The sequence below is a fragment of the Scyliorhinus canicula genome, chromosome 30, assembly GCF_902713615.1.
Source record: "Scyliorhinus canicula chromosome 30, sScyCan1.1, whole genome shotgun sequence".
Lineage (NCBI taxonomy): Eukaryota > Metazoa > Chordata > Chondrichthyes > Carcharhiniformes > Scyliorhinidae > Scyliorhinus > Scyliorhinus canicula.
In genome coordinates, this window is record NC_052175.1 from 12,947,150 (window position 1) to 12,961,765 (window position 14,616).

General features: G+C 54.2%; 1 protein-coding gene across 1 annotated transcript in view; it reads left to right on the forward strand.

The window, feature by feature from the left end:
• LOC119958606 (soluble guanylate cyclase 88E-like) overlaps positions 1-14,616 on the forward strand; it is a 33,642-nt gene that overhangs the window by 17,413 nt on the left and 1,613 nt on the right. Inside the window, exons 6-10 of the mRNA XM_038787086.1 lie at positions 2,370-2,499; positions 6,862-7,008; positions 10,833-10,979; positions 11,300-11,456; positions 12,522-12,732. Coding sequence (XP_038643014.1) covers positions 2,370-2,499; positions 6,862-7,008; positions 10,833-10,979; positions 11,300-11,456; positions 12,522-12,732 — 792 coding nt within the window. The remainder of the gene's footprint in view (positions 1-2,369; positions 2,500-6,861; positions 7,009-10,832; positions 10,980-11,299; positions 11,457-12,521; positions 12,733-14,616) is intronic.

Here is a 14,616-nt window from a genome sequence, read left to right on the forward strand (position 1 = left end):
TTGGGGTTAGAGTTCGGGGTTGGGATTGGGTCAGAGTTCGGGGTTGTGATTGGGGTCAGAGTTCGGGGTTGGGATTGGGGTCAGAGTTCGGGGTTGGGATTGGGGTTAGAGTTTGGGGTTGGGATTGGGGTTAGAGTTCGGAGTTGGGTTTGGGGTCAGAGGTAGGGGTTAGGGCTGGGGTTAGAATTCGGGGTTTGGATTGGGGTTAGAGTTCGGGGTTTGGATTGGGGTTAGAGTTCGGGGTTGGGTTTGGGGTCAGAGGTAGGGGTTAGGATGAGGGTTAGAGTTCGGGGTTAGGATGAGGGTTAGAGTTCGGGGTTAGGATGAGGGTTAGAGTTCGGGGTTTGGATTGGGGTTAGAGTTCGGGGTTTGGTTTGGGGTCAGAGGTAGGGGTTAGGGTTGGTGTTAGAGTTCGGGGTTAGGATGAGGGTTAGAGTTCCGGGTGGGGATTGGGGTCCGAGGTCAGGGTTAGGATGAGGGTTAGAGATTGGGGTTTATAGGTAAACGGGGGAAAGTGGAGACACAACGGGAAAATATGAAAGATTTCTATATTTAGAGAAATTGGGGTCCAAGTGGGGCTTCAGGACATTGGAAACTGAGATGAAAGGGAGGATGGATATTGAAGGAACGATGTTCAGTTGAGTTGGGATGATCGTGTTGGGGGGGGGGGGGGGGGGGGATATCCTGGAGGTCACCTCTCTGTGCTGAAAGTTTTGAATTTCGAAGCGGTTATCCAGTTTTAAGCTGGAAGTTTCCAGAAAGCTGATTTTTGGACTTTCCACGTGAGGTTGGGAGTGTTCGAGAAGTTGCGTGGGAAAAAAACTTTATTGACGTGACAACAATTCTTTGCCTTGGGTAACATTACAAAGTTTTGGTCGTTAAAATCTAGACGGGCGATGTTGCCAAGAAGGTGGCTTACTCGTGTATTTTTGACCAGGCAGATGTTTGGGGGGGGGGTTGTTCTATAAACCTGTTTTAACTGTGTAACTTTAATCTTGTGTGGTTAAGTTTTTCTTTCTTTTTAATCAATCTTTTAATGTTTAGAACGGTGTTACTGGAGTTCTGTGCTCTTGGGGTCAGTAGCTCCTCTCGGTTTCAAAACATGGAAAAAAAAGATTTATAATCAGTTAGGCAGATCTCACTCTGGGATCGGCTTGCTAAATCGATAACATCTGCTGTGGTCATAACATGGGGATAAGCTCACACACAAACGTATGCACAGGCACGCACACACATGCACACGCATGCACAAGCATACATTTACCTGTACTCGTACATACTGACACACATTCACACAATCTAACTCACACTGTCACACATTCACATTCGTTCTTTCACATACACATGCTCGTCCATATGCACACGCGTGTTCACACGCTCACACCCACGCACACTCATATATATGCACACTCACACACTCTCACATCCAGGCATTCATTCATGGACAGACCCTCAAAATTACTCACACACATTCACATGCACTTACATACATGTGCACATGCACTCCCACACACTCACTCGCACACACACTCCTCACACACTCACATGCACTCACACACCCACACGCATACTTACACATTCACCTTCACACACTCGCATACATACTTGCACACACACACTCACCACACGTATACACACACACACACACTCACTACACACACATTCACCACACACACATTCACACACCCACAAACATATGTGCACACACATTCACACACACACACTCACACATTCACACGCACACACCCACATACATATAGAACATAGAACAGTACAGCACAGAACAGGCCCTTCGGCCCTCGATGTTGTGCCGAGCAATGATCACCCTACTTAAACCCACATACCCGTAACCCAACAATCCCCCCATTAACCTTACACTACGGGCAATTTAGCATGGCCAATCCACCTAACCCGCACATCTTTGGACTGTGGGAGGAAACCGGAGCACCCGGAGGAAACCCACGCACACACGGGGAGGACGTGCAGACTCCACACAGACAGTGACCCAGCCGGGAATCGAACCTGGGACCCTGGAGCTGTGAAGCATTGATGCTAACCACCATGCTACCGTGAGGCCCACATATGTGCAAACACACTCGCAGGTACGCACACACTCACATACACACACTTGCAGACACGCACACACACACACACTAACATACGCACACATACACACTCACACTCAGACACACACTCAAAGACACACACTTGCAGACACGCACACACTCACACACACACTAACATACACACACATACACACTAACATACACACACTCACATACACACACTCGGAGCAGTGCGAGAGGTTGGCGTTTAAATGCACATGTTGCTGAGTTACTCGAGCTGACGTGCTGGCTGTACTCCCGCAGAATCGAAACGGTTGAGGACATGATTAAAATGGGGGTGTACGTCAACGATTTAAACCTGCACGATTCGAGTCGCGAACTAATCCTGGCCGGGACCCAACAATCTGCAGAGCTGCAGCTTGCTCTCGATCAGGTGAGTGTGAAAACATCACCACAGCAAACATTCATTTCCCATGTCCAGAAAAGGAGGCCATTCAGCCCCTCTCCAGCCTGTTACACAGGAACAGGAGGAGGGCCCATTCAGCCCCTCTCCAGCCTGTTACACAGAAGCAGGGGGAGGCCCATTCAGCCCCTCTCCAGCCTGTTACACAGAAGCAGGGGGAGGCCCATTCAGCCCCTCTCCAGCCTGTTACACAGAAGCAGGGGGAGGCCCATTCAGCCCCTCTGCAGCCTGTTATACAGGAACAGGAGGAGACCATTCAGGGTTAGAGTTTAAGGTTAGAGTTCGAGTTAGGATTAGGATTTGGTCAGAGTTTGAGGTTTGGGTTAAGGTTAGAGTTACGATTGGGGTTCGTGTTCGGGGCTAGGGTTAGAGTTCACTGTTAGAATGGGACTCCCATGGCAGCACAGTGGCGCAGTGGTTAGCACTGCAGCCTCATGGCTCCGAGGGCCCGGGTTCGATCCCGGCTCTGGGTAACTCTCCATGTGGAGTTTGCACATTCTCCCCGTGTTTGTGTGGGTTTCGCCCCCACAACCCAAAGATGTGCAGGGTACGTGGATTGGCCACGCTAAATTGCCCCTTAATTGGAAAAAAATAATTGGGTACTCTAAATTTATAAAAACAATGGGAAGGGCTAAAGTTTGAGATTAGGGTTGGGATTGGAGTTAGAGTTCGGGGTTGGGATTGGGGTTAGAGTTCAGGGTTAGGATGAGGGTTAGAGTTCGGGGTTAGGATTGAGGGTTTGAGTTTGGGGTTGGGATTGGGGTTAGAGTTCAGGGTTGGGTTAGAGTTCGGGGTTAGGATGAGGGTTAGAGTTCGGGGTTGGGATTGGGGTTAGAGTTCGGGGTTAGGGTTGGGGTCAGAGTTCAGGGTTAGGATGAGGGTTAGAGTTCGGGGTTGGGATTGGGGTTAGAGTTTGGGGTTGGGATTGGGGTTAGAGTTCGGGGTTAGGGTTGGGGTTAGAGTTCGGGGTTGGGATTGGGGTTAGAGTTTGGGGTTGGGATTGGGGTTAGAGTTCGGGGTTGGGATTGGGGTTAGAGTTCGGGGTTGGGATTGGGGTTAGAGTTCGGGGTTGGGATTGGGGTTAGAGTTCGGGGTTGGGATTGGGGTTAGAGTTCGGGGTTGGGTTAGAGTTCGGGGTTGGGATTGGGGTTAGAGTTCGGGGTTGGGATTGGGGTTAGAGTTCGGGGTTGGGATTGGGGTTAGAGTTCGGGGTTGGGATTGGGGTTAGAGTTCGGGGTTGGGATTGGGGTTAGAGTTCGGGGTTAGGATTGGGGTTAGAGTTCGGGGTTCGCGTTGGGGTTAGAGTTCGGGGATGTGATTGGGGTTAGAGTTTGGGGTTGGGATTGGGGTTAGAGTTTGGGGTTGGGATTGGGGTTAGAGTTCGGGGTTAGGGTTGGGGTTAGAGTTCGGGGTTGGGATTGGGGTTAGAGTTTGGGGTTGGGATTGGGGTTAGAGTTCGGGGTTGGGATTGGGGTTAGAGTTCGGGGTTGGGATTGGGGTTAGAGTTCGGGGTTGGGATTGGGGTTAGAGTTCGGGGTTGGGATTGGGGTTAGAGTTCGGGGTTGGGTTAGAGTTCGGGGTTGGGATTGGGGTTAGAGTTCGGGGTTGGGATTGGGGTTAGAGTTCGGGGTTGGGATTGGGATTAGAGTTCGGGGTTGGGATTGGGATTAGAGTTCGGGGTTGGGATTGGGGTTAGAGTTCGGGGTTAGGATTGGGGTTAGAGTTCGGGATTGGATTGGGGTTAGAGATCGGGGTTGGGGTTGGGGTTTGGGTTAGGGTTGGAAAACAATGGACAGGAATGGGAGATTTGGGTTGGGATTGGCGTTAGAGTTCGGGGTTAGCGTTGGGGTTAGAGTTCGGGGATGTGATTGGGGTCAGAGTTCGGGGTTGGGGTTGGGGTTTGGGTTAGGGTTGGAAAACAATGGACAGGAATGGGAGATTTGGGTTTGTTTAAGGTGAATTCCAGGAGAAATGTAAGGAAAGATGTGGACAATATATTTCAATTACTAACCCCAACAGAGAGACATTTGTCATTTATGATTATATAAAGTTATGGTACTTCTTGAACAGGTTCCATGTCCGAATGTGTAGCTGAGAATGCTTTACGAGGAGACTATGGGGTTAAGTAGCACCAAGTGAACGTTCCTTACACCAGTTCACTCTATACCATTATGGGCCAGGGTTTAGAGAACCCCAAAGTGTATTATGGAGTTCCCCTGACCCACAACTTTTACTAGATTGTGGTATGGGGAGCACACGGCCCACTCCACAGGTGTGGTACAGCAGAAATGGAAAAGTATTTTTTAAAGCAAAACAATGTTTATTCCATGAACTCAAGTTAACCTTTTTAAAACATACAGTGAACATCTTAGCGACCATCGATTCAAATACACCCCCCAAAGAATACAACACTAAGTAATCCTTTCAGCTTTCCTTTGAACATCCATAAGCCTTAAAAACAAAACATTTAACAGAAGCACATCAGGTTAAAGTCACTACTGAGAACATTTATAATTCTGAATTCACCAAATGATCAAGAGATGGTCTTTTGATGGCAGAGAGAGCAGCAGTACACCTGCTCTGTCTGGCTTCAGCTCCAACACTGAAAACGAAACCAAAACGCACCCTGCAGCAAACAGCCTAAAGCGAAAGTAAAAAGCTGACAGACAGCCCAGCTCCACCCACCCTCTGACATCACTGCAGTAGTAAACACCCATTTCTTAAAGGTACTCTCACGACAGATATTTATGTACACACCCATTTATAAACACCCATTTCTTAAAGGTACACTCACCACAGATATTTATATACGCACCCATTTATAGAGACCCATTTCTTAAAGGTACTCTCACATGCCAATATATTGCCGTTCATCCAGATTTTTCCGCTAACTTATTCACTTCACAAAGTTTTGTAGAAATATTTGAATTGTTTTTCTAATTTGAGCTAGTAGTGAGTTAGGGTTAGGTTATAGTGTTGTGGGCCGATGAGGCAATCAATCTTGTTCCCTGTTATCTGGGGCCATAGCAACAAGTGGTCAGGTCCCTTTGGTATGCGGATTACTCTTATTTATTACTCCCTATCCAGGGTTGAAGTATCAATCGACTGCTTCTTCCGTAGCCCTACGCTCAATACTCCTGTACATCCAGAACTGCAGACCATACCTTTCCACTCAAAACCCTACCCCCCCCCCTCCCCCCCATGGAAATCAAAGTCCAATAGAAAGTTAGGGTCAGGATTAGGGTTAGGGTTAGGATATGGAACATAGAACAGTACAGCACAGAACAGGCCCTTCGGCCCTTGATGTTGTGCCGAGCATTGCCCGAAACCAAGATCAAGCTATCCCACTCCCTGTCATTCTGGTGGGCTCCATGTGCCTATCCAATAACCGCTTGAAAGTTCCTAAAGTGTCCGACTCCCACTATCGCAGCAGGCAGTCCATTCCCCACCCTAACCCACTCTCTGAGTAAAGAACCTACCTCGGACATCCCTCCTATATCTCCCACCCCGAACCTTATAGTTATGCCCCCTTGTAACAGCTACATCCACCCGAGGAAATAGCCTCTGACCGTCTGTCTTAATAACTACTCATGGATATAATGAGGTGCAGGCAGTGATTGGCACACAGGATAACCAATGAACACACACGACAGAGAACAACCAATCACCAGACAGGACACCACCACTATAAAACACACGAGGCATTAAAGACGCTACCTCTTCTCACTGGATACAGCTACAGAGATAGTTAGAGTGCACAAGACCAGGAGCACCTTCTCTATGTGACAGACAGCTAGTCTGGTCAAGCCAGTAGGAGGTTATCAGTTAGGTTAATAGAGTGTCAATCCACAGCAGATTATGTACAGCAACAAGCAAGTTCAGTAAAATGGTGTTGGACCATCTCCTGTGTCGGAAGCCTGATTCGAGTCTCGCTGCATCCAGTTGCAGTCCATGTTAGACCAAACCAGATAACACATCAACGTCCACTCTATCTATCCCCCTCATCATCTTATAAACCTCTATTAAGTCGCCTCTCATCCCCCTCCGCTCCAAAGAGAAAAGCCCTCGCTCCCTCAACCTTTCCTCGTAAGACCTACCCTCCAATCCAGGCAGCATCCTGGTAAATCTCCTCCGCACCCTTTCCAATGCTTCCACATCCTTCCTATAGTGAGGTGACCAGAACTGCTCACAATACTCCAAATTTGGTCTCACCGGGGTCATGTACAGTTGCAGTATTTGGGGTTAGGGTTAGGGTTAGGATTTGGGGTTAGGATTCAGACTGAAGATGTTTCGTAACAGAAATGTACCTCTGTTGCCCCCCCCCTTTCCCAGGAGCGACAGAAGTACGGGCAGCTACAGGAGATTATTAAGAAATTGGACGAGGAGAAGAAGAGGGGAGATTCCTTGCTGTACGCTATGATCCCGAAAGCTGTGGCCGACCGTCTGCGCAAAGGTGTCACTGCGCTGGAGACCTGTCAGGTAATATCCGGCCCAGTGTGACCCCCCCCCCCTCCATCGGCTGGGAACGTCACTGCCTCAATCCCGTCGGCCGGCATCCTCCCTTTCTGAACACACCTGCCTGCTTCGGGAACTCGTCGTCACGGGGGGGGGGGCCAGACCATAATTTGGGAAGGGGGGTGGGCGGGGAGTCTCCTAGAGGCCCCCGGTATTCATCCCCCAAAAGGAAAATCGCTCAGGGGACGGGCGATCCGTGCCGCGATCACGTTGCTGCGCGGGGTGGGATCTTGCTGTGCGCGCAGATCGGCTCTGTCCCGTTTCCCTACCTGGCAACAATGGCTCCAGTGGGGATGTGTTGTGTGGGGGGGGGGGGGGGGGTCGGCCATGCGTGTCGACATTCAGTTCCGCGACCTCAGCACTGAGGGATGACCGCTTGGGAGCCATGGGAGCTATTCTACCAGGAGGGGCCGGGGGAGGGGCCGGGGGAGGGGGGGGGGAGGTTACAGAGATAGGGAGAAGGTGCAGGGGGCTGGAGGAGGATACAGAGATAGGGAGGGGGTGTAGGGGCTGGAGGAGGTTACAGAGATAGGGAGGGGGTGTAGGGGCTGGAGGAGGTTACAGAGATAGGGAGGGGGGTGTAGGGGCTGGAGGAGGTTACAGAGATAGGGAGGGGGGTGTAGGGGCTGGAGGAGGTTACAGAGATAGGGAGGGGTGTAGGGGGCTGGAGGAGGTTACAGAGATAGGGAGGGTGTGTAGGGGTGGAGGAGGTTACAGAGATAGGGAGGGAGTGTAGGGGCTGGAGGAGGTTACATAGATAGGAAGGGGGTGTAGAGGCTGGAGGAGGTTACAGAGATAGGGAGGGGGTGTAGGGGCTGGAGGAGGTTACAGAGATAGGGAGGGGGTGTAGGGGCTGGAGGAGGTTACAGAGATAGGGAGGGGGTGTAGGGGCTGGAGGAGGTTACATAGATAGGAAGGGGGTGTAGGGGCTGGAGGAGGTTACAGAGATAGGGAGGGGGGTGTAGAGGCTGGAGGGGGTTACAGAGATAGGGAGGGGGTGTAGGGGCTGGAGGAGGTTACAGAGATAGGGAGGGGGTGTAGGGGCTGGAGGTGGTTACAGAGATAGGGAGGGGGTGTAGGGACTGGAGGAGGTTACAGAGATACAGTAAGAAGTCTTACAACACCAGGTTAAAGTCCAACAGGTTTGTTTCAAACACGAGCTTTCGGAGCACGGCTCCTTCTTCAGGTGAATGAAGAAGGTTCACCTGAAGAAGGAGCCGTGCTCCGAAAGCTCGTGTTTGAAACAAACCTGTTGGACTTTAACCTGGTGTTGTAAGACTTCTTACTGTGCTCACCCCAGTCCAACGCCGGCATCTCCACATCATGGTTACAGAGATAGGGAGGGGGTGTGGGGGCTGGAGGGGGTTACAGAGATAGGGAGGGGGTGTGGGGTTGGAGGAGGTTACAGAGAAAGGGAGGGGATGTAGGGGCTGGAGGAGGTTACAGAGATAGGGAGGGGGTGTAGGGGCTGGAGGAGGTTACAGAGATAGGGAGGGGTGTAGGGGCTGGAGGAGGTTACAGAGATAGGGAGGGGGTGTAGGGGCTGGAGGAGGTTACAGAGATAGGGAGGGGGTGTAGGGGCTGGAGGGGGTTACAGAGATAGGGAGGGGGGTGTAGGGGCTGGAGGGGGTTACAGAGATAGGGAGGGGGGTGTTGGGGGCTGGAGGAGGTTACAGAGATAGGGAGAGGGTGTAGGGACTGGAGGAGGTTACAGAGATAGGGAGGGGGTGTGGGGTTGGAGGAGGTTACAGAGAAAGGGAGGGGATGTAGGGGCTGGAGGAGGTTACAGAGATAGGGAGGGGGTGTAGGGGCTGGAGGAGGTTACAGAGATAGGGATGGGGTGTAGGGAGCTGGAGGAGGTTACAGAGATAGGGAGGGGGTGTAGGGGCTGGAGGAGGTTACAGAGATAGGGAGGGGTGTAGGGGCTGGAGGAGGTTACAGAGATAGGGAGGGGGTGTAGGGGCTGGAGGAGGTTACAGAGATAGGGAGGGGGTGTAGGGGCTGGAGGAGGTTACAGAGATAGGGAGGGGGTGTAGGAGCTGGAGGAGGTTACAGAGATAGGGAGGGGGTGTAGGGAGCTGGAGGAGGTTACAGAGATAGGGAGGGGGTGTAGGGGCTGGAGGAGGTTACAGAGATAGGGAGGGGGGTGTAGGAGCTGGAGGAGGTTACAGAGATAGGGAGGGGGTGTAGGGGCTGGAGGGGGTTACAGAGATAGGGAGGGGGTGTGGGAGGTTACAGAGATAGGGAGGGGGTGTAGGGACTGGAGGAGGTTACAGAGATAGGGAGGGGGTGTGGGAGGTTACAGAGATAGGGAGGGGGGTGTAGGGGGTGGAGGAGGTTACAGAGATAGGGAGGGGGTGTAGGGGCTGGAGGAGGTTACAGAGATAGGGAGGGGGGTGTAGGGCTGGAGGAGGTTACAGAGATAGGGAGGGGGGGTGTAGGGGCTGGAGGAGGTGACAGAGATAGGGAGGGGGTGTAGGGGCTGGAGGAGGTTACAGAGAGAGGGAGGGGGTGTAGGGGCTGGAGGAGGTTACAGAGATAGGGAGGGAGTGTAGGGACTGGAGGAGGTTACAGAGATAGGGAGGGGGGTGTAGGGGCTGGAGGAGGTTACAGAGATAGGGAGGGGGTGTAGGGGCTGGAGGAGGTTAGAGACAGGGAGGGGGGTGTAGGGGCTGGAGGAGGTTACAGAGATAGGGAGGGGGTGTAGGGGCTGGAGGAGGTTACAGAGATAGGGAGGGAGTGTAGGGGCTGGAGCAGGTTACAGAGATAGGGAGGGGGGTATAGGGGCTGGAGCAGGTTACAGAGATAGGGAGGGGGTATAGGGGCTGGAGGAGGTTACAGAGATAGGGAGGGGGTGTAGGGGCTGGAGGAGGTTACAGAGATAGGGAGGGGTTGTAGGGGCTGGAGGAGGTTACAGAGATAGGGAGGGGGTGTAGGGGCTGGAGGAGGTTACAGAGATAGGGAGGGTGTGTAGGGGCTGGAGGAGGTTACAGAGATAGGGAGGGGGTGTAGGGGCTGGAGGAGGTTACAGAGATAGGGAGGGGGTGTAGGGGCTGGAGGAGGTTACAGAGATAGGGAGGGGTTGTAGGGGCTGGAGGAGGTTACAGAGATAGGGAGGAGGGTGTAGGGGCTGGAGGAGGTTACAGAGATAGGTAGGGGGTGTAGGAGCTGGAGGAGGTTACAGAGATAGGGAGGGGCTGGAGGAGGTTACAGAGATAGTGAGGGGGGGTGTAGGGGCTGGAGGAGGTTACAGAGATAGGGAGGGGGTGTAGGGACTGCAGGAGGTTACAGAGATAGGGATGGAGTGTAGGGGCTGGAGGAGGTTACAGAGATAGGGAGGGGGGTATAGGGGCTGGAGGAGGTTACAGAGATAGGGAGGGGGTGTAGGGGTTGGAGGAGGTTACAGAGATAGGGAGGGGGTGTAGAGGCTGGAGGAGGTTACAGAGATAGGGAGGGGGTGTAGGGGGCTGGAGGAGGTTACAGAGATAGGGAGGGGTGTAGGGGCTGGAGGAGGTTACAGAGATAGGGAGGGGGTGTAGGGGGCTGGAGGAGGTTACAGAGATAGGGAGGGGGTGTAGGGGCTGGAGGAGGTTACAGAGATAGGGAGGGGGTGTAGGGGCTGGAGGAGGTTACAGAGATAGGGAGGGGGTGTAGGGGCTGGAGGAGGTTACAGAGATAGGGAGGGGGTGTAGGGGCTGGAGGAGGTTACAGAGATAGGGAGGGGGAAACGAAGCCATGGACTGAATTTGTGATGGAGGATGTGGAATTTTCAAACCCTCCCCTCGTAGGTATTTCCAGACGTGACGATCCTGTTCAGCGATGTGGTAAAGTTCAACGAAATCTGCATTCACATCACGCCAATGCAGGTGGTGGACATGCTCAACGAGATCTACATCGTGTTCGACACGTTGAGCGAGAAGCACAACGTGTATAAGGTACCGTCCCCTCCCCCCCTCCCGCTGTTATCACCGCCCCCCCCCCCCCCCCCCCCACCCAGTACCGCCATCTCTGGGTCAGACCGTGGCCCTGTCAGTCCGGTAAACTCTTGTCCCCCTCCTCCTCCATTCGAAGACCAGCGCCAGCACAGCACCGCCAGTGGCGGGAGGGCGCGACTACCACGCGACACGTTTACCCTTTCCATCGCCAGTGGCGAGGGGCGCGCTCGACGGGCGTTCGACGGGCAAGGCGGTCGGACGCCCCAAGAATTAACGATGTGGTTCCTCCCCCGGTCCCCCCCCCCCGCTCTCTCCCATAGGTGGAGACCATCCGCGACGCCTACATGGTGGTGGCCGGCGTTCCGAATAAGACCACCCTCCACGCCCACCACATCTGTGACATGGCGGTCGACATGCTCAGCTCCATCGACCACCTGAAGGACCCGTCCACGGGAGACAACATCCAGATCCGTGTGGGTGAGCAGCGTTCCCCGGGGTGGGGGGTGGCGGTGGAGAGCGAAGACCCACATCCTGCCCCCCCCCCCCCCCCCCGCTCTCCGGGGTGGCGAGAGGGCAAAGGGTGGTCAAGAGCCGCCCTCCTCCGCGGCCCTCGGTCGCTCTTCCGGGCTCCCCGGGCCTAGCTGACGAGGCTGCGTTGCCGGGGCGATCACGGCGATCCACGTCGGCGAGGCCGGGCGAGGAAGGCAGCTGGAGCGGGGGGGTAACGTCTGGCGAGCCAGCCGCGGCCTCTGCTCCGGATCCCGGCACCGGAACTGGGAGCTGGGGGAGGCCATTCGGCCCCTCGCAGGTATATCAGCGACGGGGCGGAACGGGCGGGTTTGGGGTGAAAGGAAAAGGCGACTGTCCTGGGGCGGGATTCTGCCGTCGTCGGCGGGGCGGGCAACTCCGGCGCTAAGGAGTGGCTTGCGCCGCGCCGGCCGGCGGGGAAGGGGCTTGGCGCTGCGCCAGCCAGCGCTAAAGGGCCTCCGCCAGCTGGCGCGAGATGTGCATGCGCGGGAGCGCCAGCGTGTGCTGGCGTCATCCAAGCGCATGCGCGGGGGGGGGGGCTCATCTCCCCGTCGGCCATCACAGTCCACAGCGGCCGACGTGGAAGAATAGAGGGCCCCCACGGCACAGGCCCGATGGCGGATCGGTGGGCCCCGATCTACAGAGTGAGTCGGGGTGTATGTACAGTATCACACCTCCAGCACGTGGCTAAGAGCTAGTCTGGGTCAGTCAGACAGAGTGACCACACTGAGGTTAGCAGAGAGCCGAACTCACAGAGAACTGAGCTAACTGTGTGGCAGGTTCAATAAATCAGATTAGACTAACGTCAAGGTCTGGAGTCTCTTTCAGTTATAGCTGCATCCAGTTGCAGCCCGTGTTATCTCGGGTGTGCTTAACACGGCAGCGACCAACGTTTGGGGGGGGGTCTCAGAGTTCGGGGTCAAAGGTCAAGCGCTGGCGTCTCCAGGGCATACCACCCCCCCCTCCCCCCTCCCAATGGGATTTGGATGACTGACGTCTGTTTCTCTGCTGCAGGCATACACTCAGGGATGGTGGTGGCTGGGGTGGTGGGTCTGAAGATGCCACGCTACTGCCTCTTCGGCGATACGGTCAACACAGCCTCGCGGATGGAGAGCAACGGGGTGGTGAGTGAGGCGAGGCTCCCGGTGTCACCTTCCCGGTGTTTCAATCCTCGTTCTGTCACTCAGAGACACTGGACATATTCGGAGCACTGGGTACACTTCTGGTCAGTTAGACCACTCTGGGAGCACTGGGTACAGTTCTGGTCTGGTTAGACCACACTGGGAGCACTGGGTACAGTTCTGGTCTGGTTAGACCACACTGGGAGCACTGTGTACAGTTCTGGTTAGACCACACTGGGAGCACTGGGTACAGTTCTGCTCTGGTTAGACCACACTGGGAGCACTGGGTACAGTTCTGGTCTGGTTAGACCACACTGGGAGCACTGTGCACAGTTCTGGTCTGGTTAGACCACACTGGGAGCACTGGGTACAGTTCTGCTCTGGTTAGACCACACTGGGAGCACTGTGTACAGTTCTGCTCTGGTTAGACCACACTGGGAGCACTGGGTACAGTTCTGCTCTGGTTAGACCACACTGGGAGCACTGGGTACAGTTCTGGTTAGACCACACTGGGAGCACTGGATACAGTTCTGCTCTGGTTAGACCACACTGGGAGCACTGGGTACAGTTCTGGTTAGACCACACTGGGAGCACTGGGTACAGTTCTGGTCTGGTTAGACCACACTGGGAGCACTGGGTACAGTTCTGCTCTGGTTAGACCACACTGGGAGCTCTGTATACAGTTCTGCTCTGGTTAGACCACAGTGGGAGCTCTGGGTACAGTTCTGGTCTGGTTAGACCACACTGGGAGCACTGTGTACAGTTCTGCTCTGGTTAGACCACACTGGGAGCACTGGGTACAGTTCTGGTCTGGTTAGACCACACTGGGAGCACTGTGCACAGTTCTGGTCTGGTTAGACCACACTGGGAGCACTGGGTACAGTTCTGCTCTGGTTAAACCACATTGGGAGCACTGTGTACAGTTCTGCTCTGGTTAGACCACACTGGGAGCACTGGGTACAGTTCTGCTCTGGTTAGACCATACTGGGAGCACTGGGTACAGTTCTGGTTAGACCACACTGGGAGCACTGGATACAGTTCTGCTCTGGTTAGACCACACTGGGAGCACTGGGTACAGTTCTGGTTAGACCACACTGGGAGCACTGGGTACAGTTCTGGTCTAGTTAGACCACACTGGGAGCACTGGGTACAGTTCTGCTCTGGTTAGACCACACTGGGAGCTCTGTATACAGTTCTGGTTAGACCACACTGGGAGCACTGGGTACAGTTCTGCTCTGGTTAGACCACACTGGGAGCACTGTGTACAGTTCTGGTTAGACCACACTGGGAGCACTGGGTACAGTTCTGCTCTGGTTAGACCACACTGGGAGCACTGGGTACAGTTCTGGTCTGGTTAGACCACACTGGGAGCACTGGGTACAGTTCTGGTCTGGTTAGACCACACTGGGAGCACTGTGTACAGTTCTGGTTAGACCACACTGGGAGCACTGGGTACAGTTCTGCTCTGGTTAGACCACACTGGGAGCACTGGGTACAGTTCTGGTCTGGTTAGACCACACTGGGAGCACTGTGCACAGTTCTGGTCTGGTTAGACCACACTGGGAGCACTGGGTACAGTTCTGCTCTGGTTAGACCACACTGGGAGCACTGTGTACAGTTCTGCTCTGGTTAGACCACACTGGGAGCACTGGGTACAGTTCTGCTCTGGTTAGACCACACTGGGAGCACTGGGTACAGTTCTGCTCTGGTTAGACCACACTGGGAGCACTGGGTACAGTTCTGCTCTGGTTAGACCACACTGGGAGCACTGGGTACAGTTCTGCTCTGGTTAGACCACACTGGGAGCACTGGGTACAGTTCTGGTCTGGTTAGACCACACTGGGAGCACTGGGTACAGTTCTGCTCTGGTTAGACCACACTGGGAGCACCTGTGTACAGTTCTGCTCTGGTTAGACCACAGTGGGAGCACTGGGTACAGTTCCGCTCTGGTTAGACCACACTGGGAGCACTGGTACAGTTCTGCTCTG